General features: G+C 39.5%; 1 protein-coding gene across 1 annotated transcript in view; it reads right to left on the bottom strand.

Moving 5' to 3' along the window:
• Window positions 1-23,658, bottom strand: part of MAPK1 (mitogen-activated protein kinase 1) — a 56,078-nt gene that overhangs the window by 20,469 nt on the left and 11,951 nt on the right. The window contains exons 2-3 of the mRNA XM_036448848.2: window positions 2,644-2,826; window positions 22-211 (exon numbers count right to left, since the gene is read on the bottom strand). Coding sequence (XP_036304741.1) covers window positions 22-211; window positions 2,644-2,826 — 373 coding nt within the window. The remainder of the gene's footprint in view (window positions 1-21; window positions 212-2,643; window positions 2,827-23,658) is intronic.

Consider the following 23,658-nt stretch of genomic DNA (forward strand, 5'->3'; position numbering starts at 1 on the left):
AAAGTAAAGAACCTGCCTGACCTTGAGATCACAGGTGGTGTTGAGCAGCAGGTTGGAAGGTTTGAGGTCACGATGCAGTACGTTAGCTGAATGGATATATTTTAACCCTCTGAGGATCTGGTAAAGAAAATAGCAGATATGGTCGTTGCTGAGGTGTTGTGTCTTCAAGAGCTTGTAGAGATCTGTTTCCATGAGGTCCTGTACTATATATCTGTTTGGACAGGTTAAGGTAACACACCCAACAGCTGGTCACACTTAGCAAAGCACTGAAAACAAATGAAACCTTACCCAAGCAGTTCATTATTACATCATGAAGACCATGAGGGAAATGAGAAACTGATGAAAACTTAGTATTCCTTTATGGATGGAATCTGAAGTAGTTAACTCTTTTTTAGATCCTATGAGACAAACGGCATTATATTTGTTTGATAAAGACCTACTCTTTGCCTACATTAAGACTTGAAATAGGCTGTTACGGAAATATTTGCCAATCTTGAAATCCTAACCTTCCTGGGTCTCCGAATTGTCCAACATCAAAAAGCCCCTCCAACACTTGTTGGAAAGAGCTGAGTGAAGGTGGTGACCAGCAAGCATCATACACTCCTTTCTTTGGCAAAGCAACAACTTGTAATATAACTGTTCTTTTACCACCTTTCTTGTTCCCTTCTCCTCAAAAATCAACCATAAAACTTTTGGAAATACAGGCCTAAAACATACTGCTATTAAATTCAACTCTCAGTCTATCTACTTGACTTTCTTTTCAATATATTTTATTGATTTTCTTACAGAAAGGAAAGAAGAGGGATAGAGAGCTAGAAACATCAATGAGAGAGGAACATCAATCAGCTACCTCCTGCACAACCCTACTGGTACATGCAATCAAGGTACATACCCTTGACCGGAATCAAACCTGGGACCTTTCAATCCACAGGCTGACGCTCTATCCACTGAGCCAAACCTGTTTCGGCTATCTACTTGACTTTTTAAATTAATGTTAAGATCCTAAATAAATAAGACTATGAGAAAGTCATACCAAGAAGGAGCTTGTGCTAGTTTTGCTTCTCTTGCTTTCTTATTATGTATCTAGCATCTATAACTTTAGCTATGGTTAAATTCTCTACAGAAATTAAGCTATACAAGCCTTTAGCTTTTTTTGTTGTTGTTTATTAATCCTCACCTGAGGATATTTTTTCCATTGCTTTTTAGAGAGTAGAAAGGAGGGATGGAAGGGGAGTGAGAGAAAGAGGGAGAGAAAGAGAGAGAGAAAGAAAACATTGATGTGAGAGACGTAGGTTAGTTACCTCTTGCACACGTCCCAACTGGTACAGGGGACAGAACCGAGATCCAGGATGATACCCTAACCAGTGAGAAATACTAAGGCAAGCCTTTAGCTTTTAACTTCACCATAATATAATTTCAGTAGTAATTATTTTGCCATTTATTTTATTTTTTATTTGTTGTTAATCCTCTCACAAGGCTATTTTTCCATTGATTTTTAGGGAGAGTCGAAGAGAAAGGGAAAGACAGAGAGAAACACCGATGCGAGAGAAACTGGTTACCTCTGAATGAGCCCCGACCAGGGTCTAGGCTGGAAGTACATGTCCCTGACCGAATCGAACCCGGGACCCTTTGGTCCAAAGGCTGATGCTCTATCCACTGAGCCAAACTGGCTAGGGCTATTTTGCCTTTCCTTTATTCATTTTGTGTTCAAATTAATGTATGTCTCCTACAGATTAATACTAGATGAGATACGACATGGGATTAAAATGAAACCTACTTGCAAACTTGTCATCAGAAAGAGATTTGATTTTTATGGCAAAAGGTAAAATAGGATAACAGTTGGTAGGAGCAGAAGGTATTTCACTTAAAATATCCTACAACTTAGTAACAGAGCTATTTAAAAATGGAAAAGGCTGCCTAGAGATAGTGAGCTACCTCTCCCTGGAGGGGCAGAATGCAAATTAGGCAAGCTGGTAGGAATCCTGCACTAGCTGAAACTAAGTTTTCTGGCAGATCCTCTTCACTATATTTAATGCCTTTATCTTCCAAATGTAGTCTTTGCGCAGGTAACATCCTCTGGACTAATGTAAATTTAGTCCAGATTTCTAAATGTTAGTCCTAGTTAATTACATAATTTCAGAGGAGAGTCACCTTAAAGATCATGAGGGGCTGGAACATTAATTTTAATGATGAGAAAACAGAGACCTAAAGGTAAAATGCCTTGTCTAAGATTAGGACTATCTGATTTGTCCAGGTGACAGATATCCAGAGTACCCTCTCTTTGTCTACAACTCTTTCTTTTCCGTTTCATTGTCTTAACAAACTATATCTTTAATGAAGAAAGCATGACTAGAAATGGTTATTATCCAAGATTTTCCATAACTACACTTAAAGAAAATATTTTCTGAAAGTGACAAGAGAAAACAGTGAATTTGTCAAAAGACACTAAAAAGAGAATGGATAAAATGCATCGGAGGAAAAGTTTATATAATGCAAGTGTTACAGTAAATTGCAAACATATTACAATTTCCCTTTAAATGTGCTCTATATAATTTTTCTTTAACCTGATAAGTCCAGGACATTTAAAATTACATTTACTCAACAAGATACCAAGTAGGGGAGCCCAGTGTCTGCAAAGGATACACATCTTTCATTTGCTCGATGGTTGGCGCTCGAATAATGTCATTGATTCCAATGATGTTCTCGTGTCTGAAGCGCAGTAGGATTTTTATCTCCCTCAGGGTTCTCTGGCAGTAGGTCTGGTGCTCAAAAGGACTGATTTTCTTGATAGCTACTCGAACTTTGTTGACATTATCATAAGCAGAGCTATAAAAAGGAAAAGGATGGGGTAAGAGATAGCATTAAAAAAAACTTCTCAGAATATCCTCCTAGAAAGAATGCAAACTGGTAAAGTATTAAGTGTTTAACACTCTGGTTAAATATTTGTTTAACACATGTGAAGGCAGCATGTATTTATGCACAAAAAGCCCCAAACTATGGAAGATGCAGCTAGAAAAAGGGAGAAGAGGGCCTGGGCCTGATAACTGTGGATGTCCCTTTTTATAAACCTGCAACATGGTTTATGGCACACAAACATGTCCCACTGTTTTTTTTGTTTTGTTAATCCTGACCCAAAGATATTCTTCCATTGATTTTTAGGGAGGGAGGGAAGAAAAAAGGGAGTGGGGGAAGAGAAGGAGAAGGCGGGGAGGGGAACGGAGAGGGAGAGAGAGAGGGAGGTGACTGATTGAAATTGATTGTGGTTGCCTACCACACATTCCAGGCTGGAGATCAAACCTGCAACCAGGGTACATGCCCTTGAAGAGGAATCAAACCTGTGACCCTTCAATGAGCAGGCCAATGCTCCAACCACTGAACACACCAGCCAGGGCTTTCTCACTGTTTTTAACAGCAACCACATTCTGGTAAGAGTAATCATTTCTGCCTCCAAAACTTCCTACTGTCATTTCAGATTCCTCTGAATCAGCTGAAACATTCATATGACCATCAACTACATCTTCATCCCTAACGAAAATAGACCCAAGGGGACATATCTTGAATGCTTTTTATCAAAATGACATGACTCTTTCTCTCCCCCCAGAAGAAATTTAACAAGGATATTTGGTTAGTCTTATAACAAAACCTATAAAATATTTTTCAGAAAATACTTTCATAGCCCAGTTCAAAAAGGCTCAGTTCTTTCCAAGTTGTCATTAAGGTCTGACCTAATAAAAATCCAAGCAAAAGCAATTATAACTATATATTTAATTTTATGATAAATTTGAATCTTGAATATTACTACTACTATCTGTACGATCAGTATTCTTTTCTGCAAGAACTTTTCATATTAATATCAACATCTGGCCCATCAATTGAAGCAATGTAATAACACTGACAGGCAGTAAGACGTTACTTCTTATTTCTTCAGGGTAGGTGCTAGAAATATAAAACAGTAAAATAAGTTTATTTCATGCCTGTGCTTTTATAATGATATTTATGTCTATTTACTCAGACAATTATTTGATGCATTTGTCTGACCATCACAAAACTGTGCTGTAAGGGAACCATCTTACCCAGCTTCAAGTCTCCCCCAATACCATTAATACAGTGCAAACAGGTCCCCCCACACTTAGAAAACTATTTCCTCAAATACAAGAAGCATCACTCAGATCTTACTTTGCCTTGGTTTGCTGAATGAAGACCTAACACTTATTTGAAGGTAGAAAGGCAAAGGGATATATTAAGCAAACTTATTCAATATTGGGAATAAATTTTATTTTATTATTTTTTATTTTATTTTATTAATCCTTAAGAGAGAGGGAAAGGTAGAGAGAAATATCGATGTAAGAGAAACACATTGACTGACTTCCTCTTGCATGAGCCCCGACCAGGGCACTGGCCAGGGAAAAGCTCGCAACCAAGGTAACATGCCATTGACCGGAATTGAATCCAGGACCCTTCAGTCCGTAGGCCGATGCTCCATCCACTGAGCCAAACTGGGTAGGGCAAAGAAATATAAAAAACAACAACACATTTTTATTGATTTCAGAGAGGAAGGGAGAGGGAGAAAGATAGAAACGTCAATGATTCATCACTGATCAGCTGCCTCCTGCACATCCCCCACCAGGATCAAGCCTGCGAACCAGGCATGTGCCCCTGACTCAAATCAAATCCAGGATCCTTCAGTCTGACACTATCCACTGAGCCAAACCAGCTAGGCAAGGGAATAAATATTTTTAGAAATTAAAACTCTTTTAGGGTAATTCAAATCATAGAAAGAGCTTAAGTTTAACAAAAGGGAATACAGGTTAAAATAGCTGTAAAATACTGGTTTAAACTCAACATGTAAAATTCTAGTTTTACTGAAACATGGTAGTCAGGCATGACCATGGCTATACATTTGCTTTCAAGAACAGGACTGTTAAGGGGAGGGTTTTATGGTTAGTGTGCTCCTCCAATTGCATCAACACTTTCTGTTTTAAGCGAGAAGGTATGAGATCATTCTCATTTAGTTCCCACTTGAAAAGAAGGTGTGGTCCTATCTATGAAATTGGGTCTGTTCTTGTCTGTCCTATTCCATTTTGCTGTCTTTTTGGATTACACAATCTGTTGTAGAACCAATCGCAAAGTTTACACTCTTCCACAATACTCTGTATTTGCTCAATTCTCCTTGGATTTCTCACTTTTGTTTTATATAATTACTAAAGGCCTAGTGCACAAAATTTGTGCATGGGGGGTGGGGGCCCCCTCAGCCCAGCCCGCACCCTCTCCAACCTGGGATCCCTTGGGGGATGTCTGACTGCCAGGATCGGGCCTCAACCAGTAGTCAGACATTCCTCTCATAATCCTGGACCACTGGCTCCTAATCACTCACCTGCCTGCCTGCCTGGTCGCCCCTAACTGCTCCCCCCTGCTGACCTGATCACCTCCCAACTGTCCCCCCCCCCCCCCCAATGCCACCCTGGTTGCCCTACGCAGCCTGCTATTCAGTCATTTGGTCATTCCTCACTAACCCCCCTGCCCGCCTGGTCATAGGCAGCCAGGGTCAGTTTGCATATTACCTCTTTATTATATAGGAGGATTGTTCTGATAATTAACAAATATATTTTATCAGTATACCTTTTACCATGGATTATTTGGTGTCTCTTAATATGTGTTAGCTTTTTGTTACTAATCCTTACCCAAGGTCATTATTCGTTGATTTTTGGAGAGAGTGGGAGGGAAGAGAAGAGAGAGAGAAACACTGTTGTGAGAGAGACACCTCAATTATAATAGTTGCTTCCCCTATGAGCCCTGACTGGGGCCAGAGATTGAGTCTACAACCGAGATATGTGCCCTTGACTGGAATAAATCTGAGACCCTTTTAGTCCTTGGGGTGACACCCTACCCACTGAGCCAAACTGACTAGGGCAATAGTGTTAGTTTTAAAATCACTTTGGTATTATCAACCCCACTTTCCTTTTTTTTCCTCTAAGAATTTAATCCTTGCTTGTTTCCCTTTTCCCAACTATTGCTATATATGTTACAGCTTTGCTTTAACCAGTTAACTGCCACGCATCCAAACGGAAACCACCCCCACACACCAGAATATTTTGAATTTAACTTAAAAAATCAATTTGCAATGAATATTATAAAAATAAATATATTACTCATAGCTGAAAAATTTCAGCTGAAAATTCTCATGAAAAATGACTTTAATGTTGGTCAGGGCCACTTAGGGAAAACATTTTTTTAATAGTTGTGTGTGGCGTGTGGGAGGGTCCATCGTTTGTGTCTACCGACGCTTATGGGTTAAATGTGAATTCTGTAAACAACTTAAGGTTGCAGTTTGGGATCTTAATCCAATCTGTGACTATACAGTCTTTGGGTGGATCAATTTTAGATATTCGTATGTCTCTTTTAGCTGATAAACTTGATATTTTCAAAAATAAAAACTCAAGGTTAAATAAATTGCTCAAGATTAGGAGAATGAAGAGTTTCCTAACTCATCCCTGTATGATGAATGGGAAGGGCTCAAGGTGAATATACTAATATAAACACAGATGAATCTTAACATAATTGTACTGAGTGAAACCAGACCAAAAGAAAATTACTTGCATTCATATAAAATGCAAAATAATCTATGGGGTTAGAAAGTAGACCAACAGAATTGCCTGGGGCTGGTTGGAGGGACACATAAATTGAAACTAGATAACTTTTGGAGGTGATGAGTATGTTTATTATTTTTATTGTGTTAACAATTTTATAGTGTTGACAATTTCATGGGAGTGTATGTCAAACTGTATACTTTAAACATGTGCGGTATATACAGCATTCTATATCAATTACTTCTTCAGGGAGCACTCAGAAAAGGAACCAGGGTTCCTTGGATGTATTCCCAGGCCTGGGTGTGTGGGAACAGATTCCAGAAATGTATTTGACCAGTAAATGTGAAAGTAGAAGCCCACAAAATTCTGGAGATTATTTAACATGTTTTGTGACCACTCAGGGAAGAAAGGGGAACCAGAATGAGTCAATTATGAACAAATCATCCTAAACTAACCTCATTTCCTGTTTTGATAGGGTTACCACAACAACACGAGAGTGATGCCAGAGTTGTGGTAGACTCAAACCTCACTGGTTAAGCACTTCCCATTTGTGAGACTTCATGTTCGGACTGGTGGCAAAAACAAATAATGATCCCAACTCTTAAGAAGCTTGCAATTTAATAAGGGAAGGAGACAGGAACAGACAACATACATACATCCTGCCTTTATCATAGTAAAGTGCATCCAAAACACAGGAAAAGCTGGGTAGATTTAAGTCCAAATAAGGGAATTAAGAGAGGATTAAACGGTGAAAAGCGAGTAGGCTTTCAAAAGAGGAGCAAGGCTATAACTATAAAGAAAGACAAGGGCCGAAACCGGTTTGGCTCAGTGGTAGAGCATCGGTCTGCGGACTGAAGGGTCCCAGGTTTGATTCCGGTCAGGGGCATGTACAATGGTTGTGGGGCACATCCCCGGTAGGGGGTGTGCAGAAGGCAGCTCATCAATGTTTCTCTCTCATCGACATTTCTGGCTCTCTATCTCTCTCCCTTACTCTCTGTAAAAAAATCAATAAAAAAAGAAAGAAAAGAAAGAAAAGAAAGAAAAGGGAAGGGAAGGGAAGGGGAGGGGAGGAGAGGGGAGGGGAGGGGAGGGGAGGGGAGGGGAGGGGAGGGAGGGAAGGAAGGAAGGAAGGAAGGAAGGAAGGAAGGAAGGAAGAAGGAAAGAAGGAAAGAAGGAAAGAAAGAAAGGCAAGAGCTAACTCATGGAGAAAAATGAGCAGAACATATATGGGAATGACTGGCCCTCACCCAGCCATGCACCTCCTCATGAGGTAATTTATTGGATCCAGGGAACATGCCCATCAGGAGCTCAAGAATGCACCTCTCTCTCAAATCTGCTTCCAATGCTGTGTGTACCTCCTGCACAATGGCTCTGCTGAGAGCAGAATGCTCCTCCAGTGTATGCACAAGAAGTACCAAGGGGCAGCATTTGCAGGGAGTGCATTGCACCTGGAATATCATGTCGTGTGCCCATGGCCACAAGCTCAAGGTCATGATGGAGACTGCTGGGGCTGAGAATAGAAGAGGGCTATGCTGGAGATCTGCTGGGTTTGAACTGTTGGCACCAAACTCTAAATAGGCCCTCAAATATCAATTTAAACCTGACCTTCCAGGTCTTTAGGTTTATTGGTCATGGTAGGGAGGGAGAATATATTAAATGTTTCTTAGTTTAATTTATATAGTATGTAGGGCTCCACTGTAGTCCTGGATCCAGGCTAGCTTATATTGCAAACTTTTAATACTCTCTACTCTTGATCACATCTCCATCTTTCAAGATCTTATTTAGTACCTTGTAAAAAGCAACAACAGTTAACATAGTTGATGCCATATCTTCAATTTTTGTTTCCCTCATGTCAAGACTTCTGTTTTTGGTATATATTATATATGAGGCAGATGAGTACTCAGCAGCAAAGTACATTAAAATATTTTAAAAACTTGAATTCTTAGGAGCTTGAGGGTTTTGTTTTATAATAAACTAGAGGTCCGGTGCATGAAATTCGTGCATGGGGGAAGGGGATGGTAGTGTCCTTCAGCCCAGCCTGATCCAATCTGGGACCCCTCGAGGGATGTCTGACTACCCTTTAAAGCCCACTGGGATCGGGCCTAAACGGGCAGTCAGACATCCCTCTCACAATCCATGACTGCTGGCTCCCAACTGCTTGCCTGCCTGCCTTCCTGATTGCATCTAACAGCTTCTGCCAGCCAGCCTGATCACCCAACCACTCCCATGCTAGCCTGATTGATGTCTAACTGCTCCCCTGCCACCCTGTTTGCCCCCAACTTCCCTCATCTGCCAGGCTGGTCACCCCTAATTGCTCTCCCCTGCAAGGTTGATCACCTCCAACTGCCCTCCCTTGCAGGCCTGGTCCCTCCCAACTGCCCTCCCCTGCTGGCCATCTTGTGGTGGCCATCTTGTGTCCACACGGGGGCAGGATCTTTGACCACATGGGAGCAGCTATCTTGATCTTGTGTGTTGGAGTGATAGTCAATCTGCATATTACTCTTTTATTAGATAGGATAGAGGCCTGGTGCATGGGTGGGGACCAGTTGGTTTGCCTTAAAGGATGTCCTGGATCAGGGTGGGGGTTCCCTTGGGGCGTGGGGCAGCCTGGGAGAGGGACCTGTGGTGGTTTGCAGGCCAGCCACGCCCCCTGGTGACCCAAGCAGAGGCTCTGGTATCTGGAATTTATTTACTTTCTACAATTGAAACTTTGTAGCCTAGAGTGGAGCCAAGCCTTCTGCTTGCTCCTGGTGCCGCCATTTCTGTTTGGATTTGTTTACCTTCTATAATTGAAACTTCGTAGCCTTGAGTGCAGGCCTAGGCTGGCCAGGGCAGGCGGAAAGCTTGGCTTTTTCCATTGCCAGAAAAACCCAAGCCTCCCTCCTGCTCTCTGTGGCCACAGCCATCTTGGCTGAGGTTAACTTGCATACTTGCTCTAATTGGCTGTGGGTGTGGTTTGTGAGCATGGCTTGTGGGTGTAGTGAGGTGTGGTCAATTTGCATATTACTCTTTTATTAGATGACATGATTGATAGCACTCTAAATCTATCATACCTGTAAGAATTATTGATGGTTTTTGTGATGACTAAGTTAGGATCAGAAATGTCTAGGTTTATTAAATAACTTTCTCATTGTACAAATGTAAACTGAATAAACATTCAAACTGAGATCAAAACAATCCTAAATAGTAATTATTTATATATTCACTGTATATTATTATTGCTTTGCCTTGTTTCCTATACACTGAGTGGGGCCAGATTATTATGATCTCTGAACGCCTAATAATTTGGCCACTCAGCGTGTGTGCTGTGTGCGTGTGCATGTGTATATATGTGTATTTTTGAGGCCCAGTACATGAATTCATGCATGGGAGGGGTCCAGCCAGCCTGGCTAGGGGGAGGGGACATGGATGGTTGGCTGGCCTGCCTGCTGGTTGAATTCTTGGTCGAGGGGACAATTTGCATATTAGCCTTTTATTATATAGAATGTACACTGACTGAGTGGCCAGATTAGGTGTTCAGAGATCATACTAATCTGGACACTTAGTGCATAATTTAAGTCTGTGCATGAAAGCTGTGACTCTACAGCTAGCTAACTAACTAACTAAAAAAAAAAAAAAGGCCAAAACAGGTTTGGCTCAATGGATAAGTGTCAGCCTGTGGAATGAAAGGTCCCAAGTTCAATTCCGGTCAAGTGCATGTACATTGGTTGCGGGCACATCCCCCGTAGGGGGCGTGCAAGAGGCAGCTGATCGATGATTCTCATTGATGTTTCTAACTCTCTATCCCTCTCCCTCTCTGTAAAAAAAAAAAAAATCAATAATTTTTTTTTTTAAATGCAGTTTTTCAAGTGTGTGTGGGGGCGGGGGGGAGGAGAAGAAGAGCCAAAACCAGATTGGCTCAGTGGATAGAGCGTCGGTCTGCAGACTGAGGGGTCTGGAGATCGGTTCTGGTCAAGGGCATGTACATTGGTTGTGGGCACACCCCCTGTGGGGGATGTGCAGGAGTCAGCTGGTCGATGTTTCTCTCTCATTGATGTTTCTAGCTCTCTATCCCTCTTTCCTTCCTCTCTGTAAAAAATTCAATAAAGTATATTTTTTTTAAAAAGAAAAGAAAAAGAAAAAAGAAAAAGACCTATTTTATTTAAATAAGCTATTTTTCATAAATATTAATGAGTCTCTGCTGTGAAATGACTATAATAACAGGGGACTGGGAGGATAAGGAGAAAATCTGAACATACCAGAAATTGTATATTTATATCAAAGCTTTAGAAAATGACTATGGAAGGCTGGGCACTTATTCTAATGATAACTTAGAGAATCTGACTTGTCAAGTCAGTGTGGAGTTCATGACTACTCCACCTTATGATTTGGGAGAAAGTTTAAGGGCGTATATCTCTATGGTTCATTTCCTTCACATACTAGGACTTTATACATTAAAGTAGATATCTTATCATGCACAAGCACCACATATTGTACCCGGTGTTAAGCAACTAAAATGCTACCTATCAGCCGTGAATGAGTTATTTTTAAAGAAAGCTATTAAGCTGTTCTCTAAGCTATCCATTTTGGTGAACTTTAATTATCTGAACACAAAACTACAGTATTTCGTTTCACAGATAAAAATTAACTTGTCTTCAGAGGTAAGTAAGTTAGACTGATCTAAATTAATGTTCCAAAAATAAGTACGTAGATAATAATATATTTCTTACTTTAAGCTTGATTCTCTCATAATTTACTAACCAAGAAAGCCAGTGGAAACTTTTCTTTAAGAGGGTGCAAATGATTAAAGTGAGCAAATAAAAGCTAGTAAAAAATCATTTTAGCTATAAAATCATAATTTTACATTATTTTAAAGAATCGATGCTCCAACATAGTATAGATATCAGGGTTTAAAACTGATATCATTAACATGTATGCAACCTGACTAGAAAAGATGCACAGCCCAGAGCTTGAACAAATTTGTCTACAAATGCATTTTTTAATCTATTCAAGTAATAAAACAGGACCAAATAGATACTAGTAAATTGCAATTCTGGCCCTTATCCCTTACCAGCTGAGACATCTCTTAGCAACCATTTGCTTGGCTCAAAAATTAGGAAAGCTAAAACAAAACAGAACAGAGGATAAGCTCAAAGACTGTGAAGAGTGTAGAATAGCAGACGCAAAGACTGAAAGACGCCAAAGTGGTACAGTCATCTTTATTTATTATTACTATTAATTATATTTATCACATGAGACCCTAAAATCAGACCTCAAATCAGGAGGTCTGAGTTTTAGACCTAATTTGGCTCTACCAAGTTTGTTCTGATAGCACTGGTCAAGTTACAAAAAGGAGAAGATTCCATTACTCTGTCAGACTTCTTTCAGACATTGGAAGCATAAAATAAAACAAACGATCAAAGCATAATAGTTATATAAAAGAATGGGGAAAATACCCTCATACCCAGTGATGTGGTTGAATGTATATACATATGCATGCATAGATATAAACATAGAAAGGTGAAGACTTTGGTGACTCAGTTAAGGTCCCACAAATTTTAGGTGGACTGAAGTACACAAATTATTTTTTTTAAGTGTAAAAACAACATCTCTCTCCACACAAACAGGAAAAATTAGTATATGTTACTAGATCTAAGATTGCTTATCAGGATTTACCATTGTGACTATCAACATCCTAAAAACCCACAACCAAGAAATTTTGTTTTATTTGAAGCATGCTAGGGTAGTCAGTTATCATTCTTTGCAACATAAAAACTCATCTAAGCAGTGCTGCTTAGAAGTGACTTTGTAATTTGTGCTGTGAACTTGTCATGAAAAAGAGAGACCCTGATGAAGAAGATGGGTTACTCACTTTTTGATAATTCCCCTACATTTCTTTGCTCTTCAGCTATTCCCTCCCTTGCTCACTGGGCAAGAATTTTGGAATGGTCCAGGTCAGGCTGGCTAGTAGTGAGCTATGATAATAGCTAAAGATAATCAACAAAGACTAAGAGCATCAAGTCTTCCCCAATGCCAAGCAATCAAGGGTCTCTGAACCTGAAGTAGATAAGAGTAAGAAATGAGAAGAGACTTCATTAATCATAATGACCATAGTTTATTGAGCACTTAGCAGTGTTAAGAGCTTTAGAAAAATCCTCATAGAGTGTCTTCACCAGAATGCTTTGAAGCATAAAACTTCTATTTCATAGATGAACAAACTGAGGTAAAGGGGAGGAATCAATTAATCTGCCTGTGATTACATAACTAGTAGCTTACAGAACTAGGATTCAAGACTAAGTGTGCTGATCTTTAAAACCCTTGTTCTCAGCCATTGCACCATACAAGGGCCCTGGCTATGCTCTCTTGGTGGTGATGAGCCAAGATTAGGCTTATAATTAAGCCAAATTCTGATAGGTCAACTGAAATGATGTTGAAAAAGGCAGACAGTGATGGCAAAAATAAAAATAATCATAATGATCATGCTACAGAATATGTTCTGCTTCCCAACATAGCCTACACATTTCAAAGGCTCTAGCTATTTACATCTTCTTTCTCAGGATGAGCCAAAAGCTGTCACCTCTGAAACAAGAAGCAAATGTGTGCTGTGAGTTGTCCAAGAGCAGATGTGAAGGCAGAAGATGTAAAGGCAAACCAGACATAAGGGGCATGAGAAAGGGGCCTGAATTAGAACAAGTAAAAAGATCATGTTGAGCTTGGCCAGCATGGCTCAGCGAATGAGCATCGACCTATGAACCACCGTTGGATTCCCAGTCAGGGCACATGCCCAGGGTTGTGGGCTCAATAACCAGTGTGGGGCATGTGGGAATTCTCTCTCATCAGTGATGTTTCTCTCTCTCTCTCTCTCTCTCTCTCTCTCTCTCTCTCTCTCTCTCTCTCTCTCTCTCTCTCTCTCTCTCTCTCTCAGTGTGTGTGTGTTGGAAATCAGTATCCAGAGATTTTTTTAGTGATGTTAATCATGACAATAAAGTTATTTCCTCCAGCATATATAATCAGGCTATAAGCAAGATCAGACAAAATAAAGTTGGTTTCTTGTAGAATGGGAAGAAAGAGATTAAGAGAGAGTGAGATTCTGGTCAGTCAGCAGACAGAATCCAAATCAAGGCCAGACAAGACCAGTAGACTAGGAAAACCATTAAGGTGAAGGTCTCAAGTCAGGGCGAACAGGGGAGAGGGCATGAGGGTAGGGAGTTACAGTCTGAAAAGAGAATGATCTACTTCATATAAGCCTGGACCTTTGCACACTTTTGTAAGCTGTTCTCAAAGAGGTCAAGGGGAAGAGGCTCAGATGACTATCCACATTGCTAAAACGTAAAGGAGTCAAGAAATTCAAGTCTCTTATGAACTGCCTCATTGTCAGAAATATTAAACACCTGCCTCCTACATGTGAAAAATGACTCTCTAAGATGAGGAAAATGGTTAAACTTGCCTGCACAATTAAGCAGGCAGTGAGATATTATATAACAGATGATAAACTAGGTGAAGTAGAAAAATGTGACATAATTATAACTCTAAATGCCAGAAAAAAAATCTCTACAGGCAGCTCTGAAAAACGATTTTTTTACTTCTTTCAATTAAAAAAGTTTCTGCAGTTAAAAAAAAAATTTTTTGTGTGTGCAAACCATCATGATAGAAGAGGACGTAAACAAGGTAAGAAAGACCCTGAACAAAATCTGATAATCATTTACACGTATGTGAAGTTATAAAAAGTATGCAAGTAACTCTCATATGTTGCTGGTGGGAATGCATATTAAACAATCCTTCTTGAGGGAATTTGGCAATACCTAACAAAATTATAGCCAAAACCGATTTGGCTCTGTGGATAGAGAATCGGTCTGCAGACTGAAGGGTCCCAGGTTCGATTCCGGTCAAGGACATGTACGTTGGTTGCAGGCACATCCTGGTAAGGGGCGTGCAGGAGGCAGTTGGTCGATGTTTCTCATCGATATTTCTAGCTCTCTATCCCTCTCCCTTCCTCTCTGTAAAAAATCAATAAAATATATTTTTAAAAAATTATATATCTATGCATCTATCTTTTGACCCAGCAATCCCAACTATAAGAATCTACTTCAAAGAAAAACTCCAATAACATGAAAATACATATGCACAAGGCATTATCTATAATTGCAAGACACTGGAAGCAACCTAAATGGCCATACGTTAGTGGGAGGTTGAGTAAGCTATGGTACACATCCATATGACGGAGTCCTTACTATGCAGGTGTAAAAATAAATGAGGCAAATCTCAAAGAACGGCTATGGAGTGGTTTCCAAGATATACTGTTAAGTGAGAGGGAATAGGGAAAGATATAAAAGATTTATAATATGTTACTCTTTAAAAAAAAATCTGTATTTATTGATTTCAGAGAAGGGAGAGTGATAAAGGGACTAAAACATCAATGATGACAGAGAATCACTGATTGGCTGCCTCCTGCACACCTGCTACCAGGAATCAAGACTGCAACCCAGGCAATGTGCCCTTGACTGGAATCAAACCAGGACCCTTCAGTCTGCAGGCCAATGCTCTATTCACTAAGCCAAACTAGCTATGGCTATTATTATTCTTCATATCCTATATAATAAAAGGCTAATATGCAAATAGACCAAATGGCAGAACAACCGAATAACCAAACAGCCGGTTGCTGTGACATGTGCTGATCACCAGAGGGTGTGCGTGGAACATGGCAGGTGTTGGCTGCAGCAGGATGGTGGAGTAGGTAAGCTGGGGGAGCACCAGTCACTGTCATCGGGGCAAGCCTCTGGTGGTTACTGAAAATTCTTTGCTACTGCACTCCACAGGCTTGCCCCGATGACAGTGACTGGTGCTCCACAACCAATGTGGAGCACCAGTCACTGTCATCGGGGCAAGCCTCTGGTGGTTACTGAAAATTCTTTGCTACTGCACTCCACAGTCCCCGCTTACACCCACTGCACATGCTGGAGCCACCACTCGCATCCACTGCTAGAGCCCAGCACTGGTCCAAATCGCCCCTCAGGGCTTCTCCACCTCCGCCTGCTCCTGAGGGATGATCAGGGCAGCAGCCGTCGGTCACACCCACTGATGACGCCAGCCCTGCTTGCACCCGCTGCTGGCGCTGGCCCCAATTACTCTGCGCTGTCAGTGGGTATGAGCAGGGCTGGCACCTGCAGCACATGGGAGTGGGGGCAGCGGAATTGGGGCTGCCAGCAGAGAGGGGACTGGGGGCTGCAGCAGGAGGAGCCAGGCATGAGTGTGGAGGATGGGCCAAGACCCACCCGTGTGCCTACCACAGCCTCATGGCCCATAGTTCCTTTCAAGGTACACAAATTCGTGCACAAGGCCCCTAGTAAGAAAATATACATGTATGTGCTTATATGTACAACAGAAATATAGAAAGGATAAGCTGGAAACTAAAGAGACTGGCTACCTACAAGGGAGTGGGTAGTGAGGGTAGAATGGGAACAGCTGGTAGGGATGAATAGGGAGTGATATTTCTGAGTATAGCTTGTGTATAGCTCTTACCCTTAGAATCATATGTATCACTATACTCAAAAATTAAATGAAGAATTAAAACCAACCTAATGTGGAAAGAATATAAAATGCAACACAAACAGTAACAAATGAGCCTAACTACAAGAGTAACAGAATCACACACTGGAGGGCATGAGGAAGAAACCAGCCTAAGTAACTTTAGGAAACAGTATTTTAACTGGATACTATATAAAGCTAGTAACACAAAGAACTACAGATGAATCCTGTAATGCAGTTAGTAAATTTGTTTCTCACAAGGATATTGGTTAGCAATTCTGAAACTACTTTATGTATAGAATGGGATTGAACAAATAAGTAAACAAATGGAAGATGAAAGCCAGGTTAGTGAAAGAATTACAAACAATAAGGAAGGCTAAAATAAACCACATGCTGTTGGATTAGAATCAGAAATTATCAGTATGAACTCATAGTTTTAAACATATATAGTACACAGATACAGAAATAAATATAGATGTGTGAATAAGCGTGGGTTGATATACATACATCTATTTTCCTAGAGTTATTTGGTGAGAAGACCTAGAAGCAATAATATCCCAGTAGCAATGAGCAAACTTTGCACCTCAGAAGATACTTAAAAAAAAAAAAAAAAAAAAAAAAAAAAAAAAAAAAAAAAAAAAAAAAAAGGGGGGGGGGGGGGGGGGGGGGGGGGGATTTGTTTAAAGTACCTAAGAATCCATCTGAAGGAGCAAAGGTCAAAGCTGAAACACTTTGAACAAGATAAACAATGGCAACATTGGATTGTAACCTACAGAATAAAATAAATAGCCATAAGTTCATACTGATATAAATGAGTAAATAAATGAAGAAACAGCTTTTTCTTTTTTTAATCCTCACCCGAGGATATGTTTTTACTGATTTTAGAGAGAAAAGGAAGAGGGGTTGGAGAGAGACAGAGAAACATCAATCGATTGCCTTCTGTACACACCCTGACCAGAAATCAAACTCGAAATCTTTTGGGGACAACGCTCCAACCTAGATACCCAGCCAGGGTGGGACAGCTCTTTCTTACAGAAGCACCCCAATTAATAATTATGAAAGAAATGAGGGAAATAAAAAAATCATCATTCAGCAAATACCACAACAATTGTTTTCAGATAAGATCCACAAATGGCTGCTTATATCAGTAAGTGAAAATCTAAGAAGAAACAGAATATCTCAGTCTTAAAGTACATTCCCAAAGATAGCTATTAATTACTAGTATGAAGGAATAGGCAGGCACCATCTTAACCAAGTGACTGAAGTTAACATCTCCAGGAATAAGACCTACTGACATCATGAACTCTGATATAAAACATTGAGAAGGATACAATATCACTTTTTAAAATATATACTTTTGCCCTAGCCAGTTTGGCTCAGTGGATAGAGGCGTGCAGGGGGCAGCCAATCAATGATTTTCTCTCATCGTTGATGTTTCTTTCTCTCCTTCTCCCTTCCTTTCTGAAATTAATAAAAAGATATTAAAGTGGCCGGCACCGGTTTGGCTCAGTAGAGCGTCGGCCTGCGGACTGAAAGGTCCTAGGTTCGATTCCGGTCAAGGGCATGTACTGTACCTTGGTTGAGGGCACATCCACACTAGGGGGTGTGCAAGAGGCAGCTGGTAGATGATTCTCTTTCATCGACGTTTCTAACTCTCTATCCCTCTCTCTTCCTCTCTGTGAAAAATCAATAAAATATATATATATTTTTAAAAAGATATTAAAGTGGACACCCAGTTTCTATTCCATACCTATTGACTGAATAAAATCTCTGGGGAACAAAGCCTGGAACTCTTTACAAAGTTCCCCAGGTGACTTTCTGTGACAGACACATCACCCTTACTCAGAGATTTGCTCCTTCACCTTGTCTGTGTTCCTTGAGAGTAATGCTTTGATCATGACTCATGAGTTATCACCCAGCACAGGGAGCATCCATACAAAGGCTGAGCTGGGCCAACTAGCATCTCTTCTCAGAGAACACAGAGCTGGGACACAGAGAATCTAAGACTCCTGCGGGGCCAACCTGGTACAGGAGTGTTTGGAGGACTGAGAATGCTGGAATGGGCCATATGTCCAGTTAATTCTGCACGGGAATATGAAAGAGAGAATGATAGAGGCACTACCTTCATTCCTGATGACTTCCCAACTCCTCCATAATCCAGGTTATAGCCCGAGTTTCTGTGTTCAATAATCCAACAGTGTACACAAAGAGTACCCAAAGGCCTTCACAGACCTACAGGAATTTCATAGAACACTGGGCAGCAGAATTATGATTTTTTGTAAAGTTACTCAAAATTTTCTTGGTTCAAGTTACTGTGGGAATTTTAGCTCTAAAATCAATTCCTTTTCTTTCCCTCCTCACTTCCATCCTTGAGCAATAAATACATCTGTTTCCAAATACAATCAAACACCTAGACTGAGAAGTACTGCCAGAAATGGTGGCTGCCCAGATAACCCACAACACTGACTAGTGAATGGCACATGCTGGATAACTGATGATTCCCAGGGCAACTGCTGAAACTCCAGCCTTTTACTCACTCCGGAAAACCTACTGAAGTGATAGAGCGTCATATACTGAAGAAACAACCTTAAAATGACTCAACCTTTATTTTGGGTCATGCTACACAGTCCTAATCTTGGAAGTCCTGAAATCTGAATTCAAGTTTTTGCACTGTCACAACTCTGTGCTTATATAACCTTGAGCAATTCCCTTAACCTTGCTAAACCCTGTAAAACTGGAAAATTATTTATCTCTCACATATAGGGTTATCTGGAAGAATAAGTATGTGCAAACTCATATCATATATACAATACAAATGTAAACAATATTATTGCCAACCAAAAGAAAATAACTTTACCAAGGTCTCAACCCCAATGTCATTTTTTATTTTATCATAAAATCATTTAAAATAATAATTATATAAATATTCTATTGATCATTGTAAATGCTGCATTATTTTAATGTTCCTTATATTTTCCTTACATTATGCTAACTATATAAAACTTTAAAAGAGTTAAAGTCCTGCCGTAGAGTCCAAGTGCCTTCAAAGCAGCCCAATGAGAGGCTAGGATCAACTCTTGGTCTTTCTTCTGAAATCCGTGTTCTTTTCATTATACAAGAATGTGATCAGAGCCGAAACCGGTTTGGCTCAGTGGTAGAGCGTCGGTCTGGGGACTGAAAAGTCCCAGGTTCGATTCCGGTCAAGGACATGTATTATACATTGGTTGCGGGCACATCCCCGGTGGGGGTGTGCAAGAGGCAGCTGGTTGATGTTTCTCTCTCATCGACGTTTCTAGCTCTCTATCCCTCCTCCCCTCTGAAAAAATCAATAAATATATTAAAAAAAAAATGTATCAGAAAGTCTTACACAAAAGAATCTGGGAAGCTTTCAGTGAGAAATGACACAGATTGCCTCTTCCTTCAAAACCAAACAAAATAAACATGTTATAAACAAAGAACAAAGATAAACTCAACTGAAGGAACACAGCAAGCAAATTTTAAAGGTTAACCCAGGAGCTGGAAGTGGTTAACTAGAGCCTAGGAGGAAAAAAAGCAGGCTTGGCAAAAAGAGTCCAGTCTATTAACAATGGAGATAAAGACAGAATGGAGCTCATTAGCAACATTTACAGTGATATATATATATATATATATATATATATATATATATATATATATATATAGAAAGAAGGCTAAATAAGAACAGACCAGAATTATACTTCAGAACCATGACGTATTACAAAATAATTTAAAACAAAAAAGATATCTGTGAACAGCAGAAACAGGATGTTTTTAAAATGAGCCAAACAAAATGTAAATTTTAAGATGATAATTTATAATAAATTCAGGCAGTTAAATAGAAGACAATGCAGGTGAAACCATCAGAGCTAAAAAACTGATTTAAAAAGAAAGAATTGAATCTACAATAATAGAGGCCCGCAGAAAGAGTTAAGATTAACTATTTAGAAATTCCTAAGAAAAGAATCAAATAATATTTTGTGAAATTGAAATAAAACAGAAAACCAAGAGCATCATTGGCAAGAATGAAAAAACAAAATATGCCTACTAATCAGTAAAACCTAACAGACTCAAAAAAGGGAAGAATATCAAAGCTAAATAGTAGGGAGGATAAAAAAGATCTGAGAATACAGAAATAGAACTAGAAGATGACACACCCTTGGGCCCAACCAAGAAAATTAAAAACAGTAAAGATGATTATTCTCTAAATTGATTTTATGAGTCAATGCCAAATAAAAAACGTCTCTGAGAAGTAAATCCTTGACAGTTTAAAATAATAAAATGCATGTGGGAAAGATAAAGACAGAATGCAAAAAGGACACAAGCACGCTCAGACAAAGAGCTCCACATTAGCAGGGGTTAATTAAGGAGACAAGGGTTGGTTACTAGGGAAGAAAATAGGAGTGACTGGTAATGGGTGCAGGATTTCTTTTTAGGGTGAAGATGTCCTGGAATTAGATAGCTTAAAAAAAAAAAAAAAAAGCACGTTCTCATTTTTTTAAGAAAATTTTTCTTTTGCAGATTACTGTATCTGAAGAGTTAATAGAACCAATACAAGGCACAGGAAACAAAAGCCTGGAGCAAGAAGACAAACTGGCTCTGAGTTTTTGGGGTAAGAAAGAGGGAGAAAAAAGCATCTTGATATTTTTTATCTTAGCCAACCCACTTCACCAGAGTATAAGATTTAACAAGGACTCAAGGTAGATGCCCTGCTGAGAAATTAAAAAGTAAATTTCTGGGGGAAACAAACAAGTAAAAAGCTTATAATGCCAGGTATAGTTAAAAATAACATGTAAATCAATGAACAACTAGATTCCAGAAAGACCTAAGTAAATATCTGTATGTTTAATATGAAAGCTCATGTGAATTAGACAAAGTGGAAAGTAATTTATAAATACTGATAAAACCTAAACTATTGATATGGAATAAGATAAATAAAATTAAGCATTTAAATGAAACACTCTCTGCCGTAGCTGTTTTGGCTCAGTGGATAGAGTGTTTGCTGAGGACTGAAGGGTCCCAGGTTCGATTACACTCAAGGGCACATGCTGGGTTGTGGGCTCTACCCCCAATCAATGATTCTCATCATTGATGTTTGTATCTCTCTCTCCCTCTCCCTTCTTCTTTGAAATCAATAAATATATATTAAATGTAGTACTATTCTTCCACAATAATTTCCACACAGGTTAAGAGGCTGAATTTAAAGGTTAAAAGTCTTTATTAATTCTGATGCAATAAAATAGCACAGCCAATACTTAGTTAATTAATTTGATCACATATTTTTTTTAAATATATATTTTATTGATTTTTTACAGAGAGGAAGGGAGAAAGATAGAGAGCTAGAAACGTCGACGAGAGAGAAAAATCGACCAGCTGCCTCTTGCACACCCCCACCCGGGGATGTGCCCGCAACCAATGTACAATACATGCCCTTGACCGGAATCGAACCTGGGATCTTTCAGTCCGCAGACTGACGCTCTACCACTGAACTTTGGCTGATCACATATTTTTAAAGCTTTCAGAAAGTACACAGTAATACCCAGCTTCTAGTACATAAATGGTCCGATAATCTAAATACAGTTCAAACATCAGATAAATAGGTAAAACTTAGAAAAAAGTTTAGCCTTACATATAAACCAAAAACAAGACACCTATAAAGTTCTGTTCAATTATAAATAAAAGAATAAGGCCGTATTGTCACAGCAAAAGGAAACAGGTGGAACAAAGAGGGACTTTTAAAGATTAATAGTAAGAAAAAAAGAAAAAAAAGTTTAACAGTAGCAGCAGAAATTCCAATGCTGTTTCTGAAGAACAATCTAACAATCTAGCCACACACTACTTTTGTCCTAGTCATCTCATTTTTGAGAAATAGGTTCCAAGAAAATTACTCACAGGGGGTGGGGAGCCTGTTTGTACTAAAAATGTTAATAGCTATATCACTTTAAAAGTTAAAAACTGAAGCAATTCAAATGCCCAACAAGTGGAGAATATAAACTACCTGTTTTTAATAAAACTTATTTTGACATTCCATGTTGGAGTCACAGATACATGGAAAAGGGGGAAATAAGACACAATAGTATATAATATATATAAGTATTTAGTAGATTTTGGGGGGGGGGGGGGGGCGGGGGCGGAGAACTTGCTGAGAACAAGTCCAGCAGAGCAGATGAAGCTCAAGGGCAGAATAGTGGGTAAGAACTGGAGGAGACAATTATGTCAGCACCTAGGAGGGTCTGGGGGTTGGCTTTTTATTTGTTTTAGGAGAGAAGTTTTCAGGAGGTAGGAATTTGGATGAGGTCATCCAGAGAAATTGCACTGAACACGAGAGCCCAAGAACTAAGAACAAAGGGTCAAAAACTTGGAAAACCAGGTGTGTTTCAGCAAAGTGGATGAAACGTTTAAAAAAGAAAATGGTTTATAACATCAAATCTCCCAGAACGATAAAAATCTTTTTTTTTTTTTTTTTGGGGGGGGGGGGGCGGGTAGGGAGGCTGTGGGCTGTGAGGGTTTCCTTCAGAAAAAAGCCACCAAAATTGAGAAAGACACAAAAAATGATCCCGAGCATCAGTTCTGAGTGAAGTGCTGGGTCTGCAATCTGGCTGCAGTGGGTACAGAAGGCAGCTCAGGAGCAAAGGGAGAGTACAAATCATTCCTGAGAGAATCTGGCTGTAGGGAGAGGAGTGAAAGGTTCTCTTTCAGATTCTGGAGCAAAGCACAGAAAAGTTCAAAATTAAACAATGAAAAAACATTGGCTAGAATTACAAAACTGGTATTTTCAATAAGAAAGGCTTGTTTTGTTGACTTAAAATTTTTTTAATTATCAACCTACCTGGGTGGGTCAGTTGGTGGGAATGTTGAAACATCAATGATGAGATGGCACACACCTCCACTGGGGATGAAGCCCACAACCCAGGCACGTGCCCCGACCAGGAATCCAACTGTGACCTCCTGGTTCATAGATTGATGCTCAACCACTGGGCCACATTGGGCAGGCTGACTTTATCATTTTTGAAGAGCACAGGCTAGTTCTTTTATAAACTATCACTAAACTCAGGTTTGTCTGGTGCTGTCTCATAATTAGATTCAAATTATGCTTCAAATTCTTGGCTATCCTTATTCTAAAGAAAAACCTGAAGAATGCTAAAACTACATATACCAAAATTGAATCAGTTTTAAATGGACAGAGGATATAAATAGACACATCACCAAACACGATATACAATTGGTTAATAAGCAAATAAAGAGATGCTATGCTCATCATCAATAGTCACGAAGAATATGCAAAGTAAAACTCATTAATTATATCAAATGGGACATAATTAAAGATACTGACTAAGTGTTGGTAAGAATGTGAAGTACTGGAATGCCTTATATATTGATGATGGAAATGTAAAATTGTACAGCTACTTTTGAAAATAGGTTGCTGGTTTCTTAAAAAGTTAAAACATACTAATTTTCAAGTGTCAAGGCATTAATGCAAAAGAAAATCTGAGGACCTGCTTCAGCATGAAGGAGACCAAAGAGAAAGGACAACTAAATGCAACATGTGATT

Source organism: Pipistrellus kuhlii, unplaced genomic scaffold (assembly GCF_014108245.1).
Source record: "Pipistrellus kuhlii isolate mPipKuh1 unplaced genomic scaffold, mPipKuh1.p scaffold_m20_p_20, whole genome shotgun sequence".
Classification (NCBI taxonomy): domain Eukaryota; kingdom Metazoa; phylum Chordata; class Mammalia; order Chiroptera; family Vespertilionidae; genus Pipistrellus; species Pipistrellus kuhlii.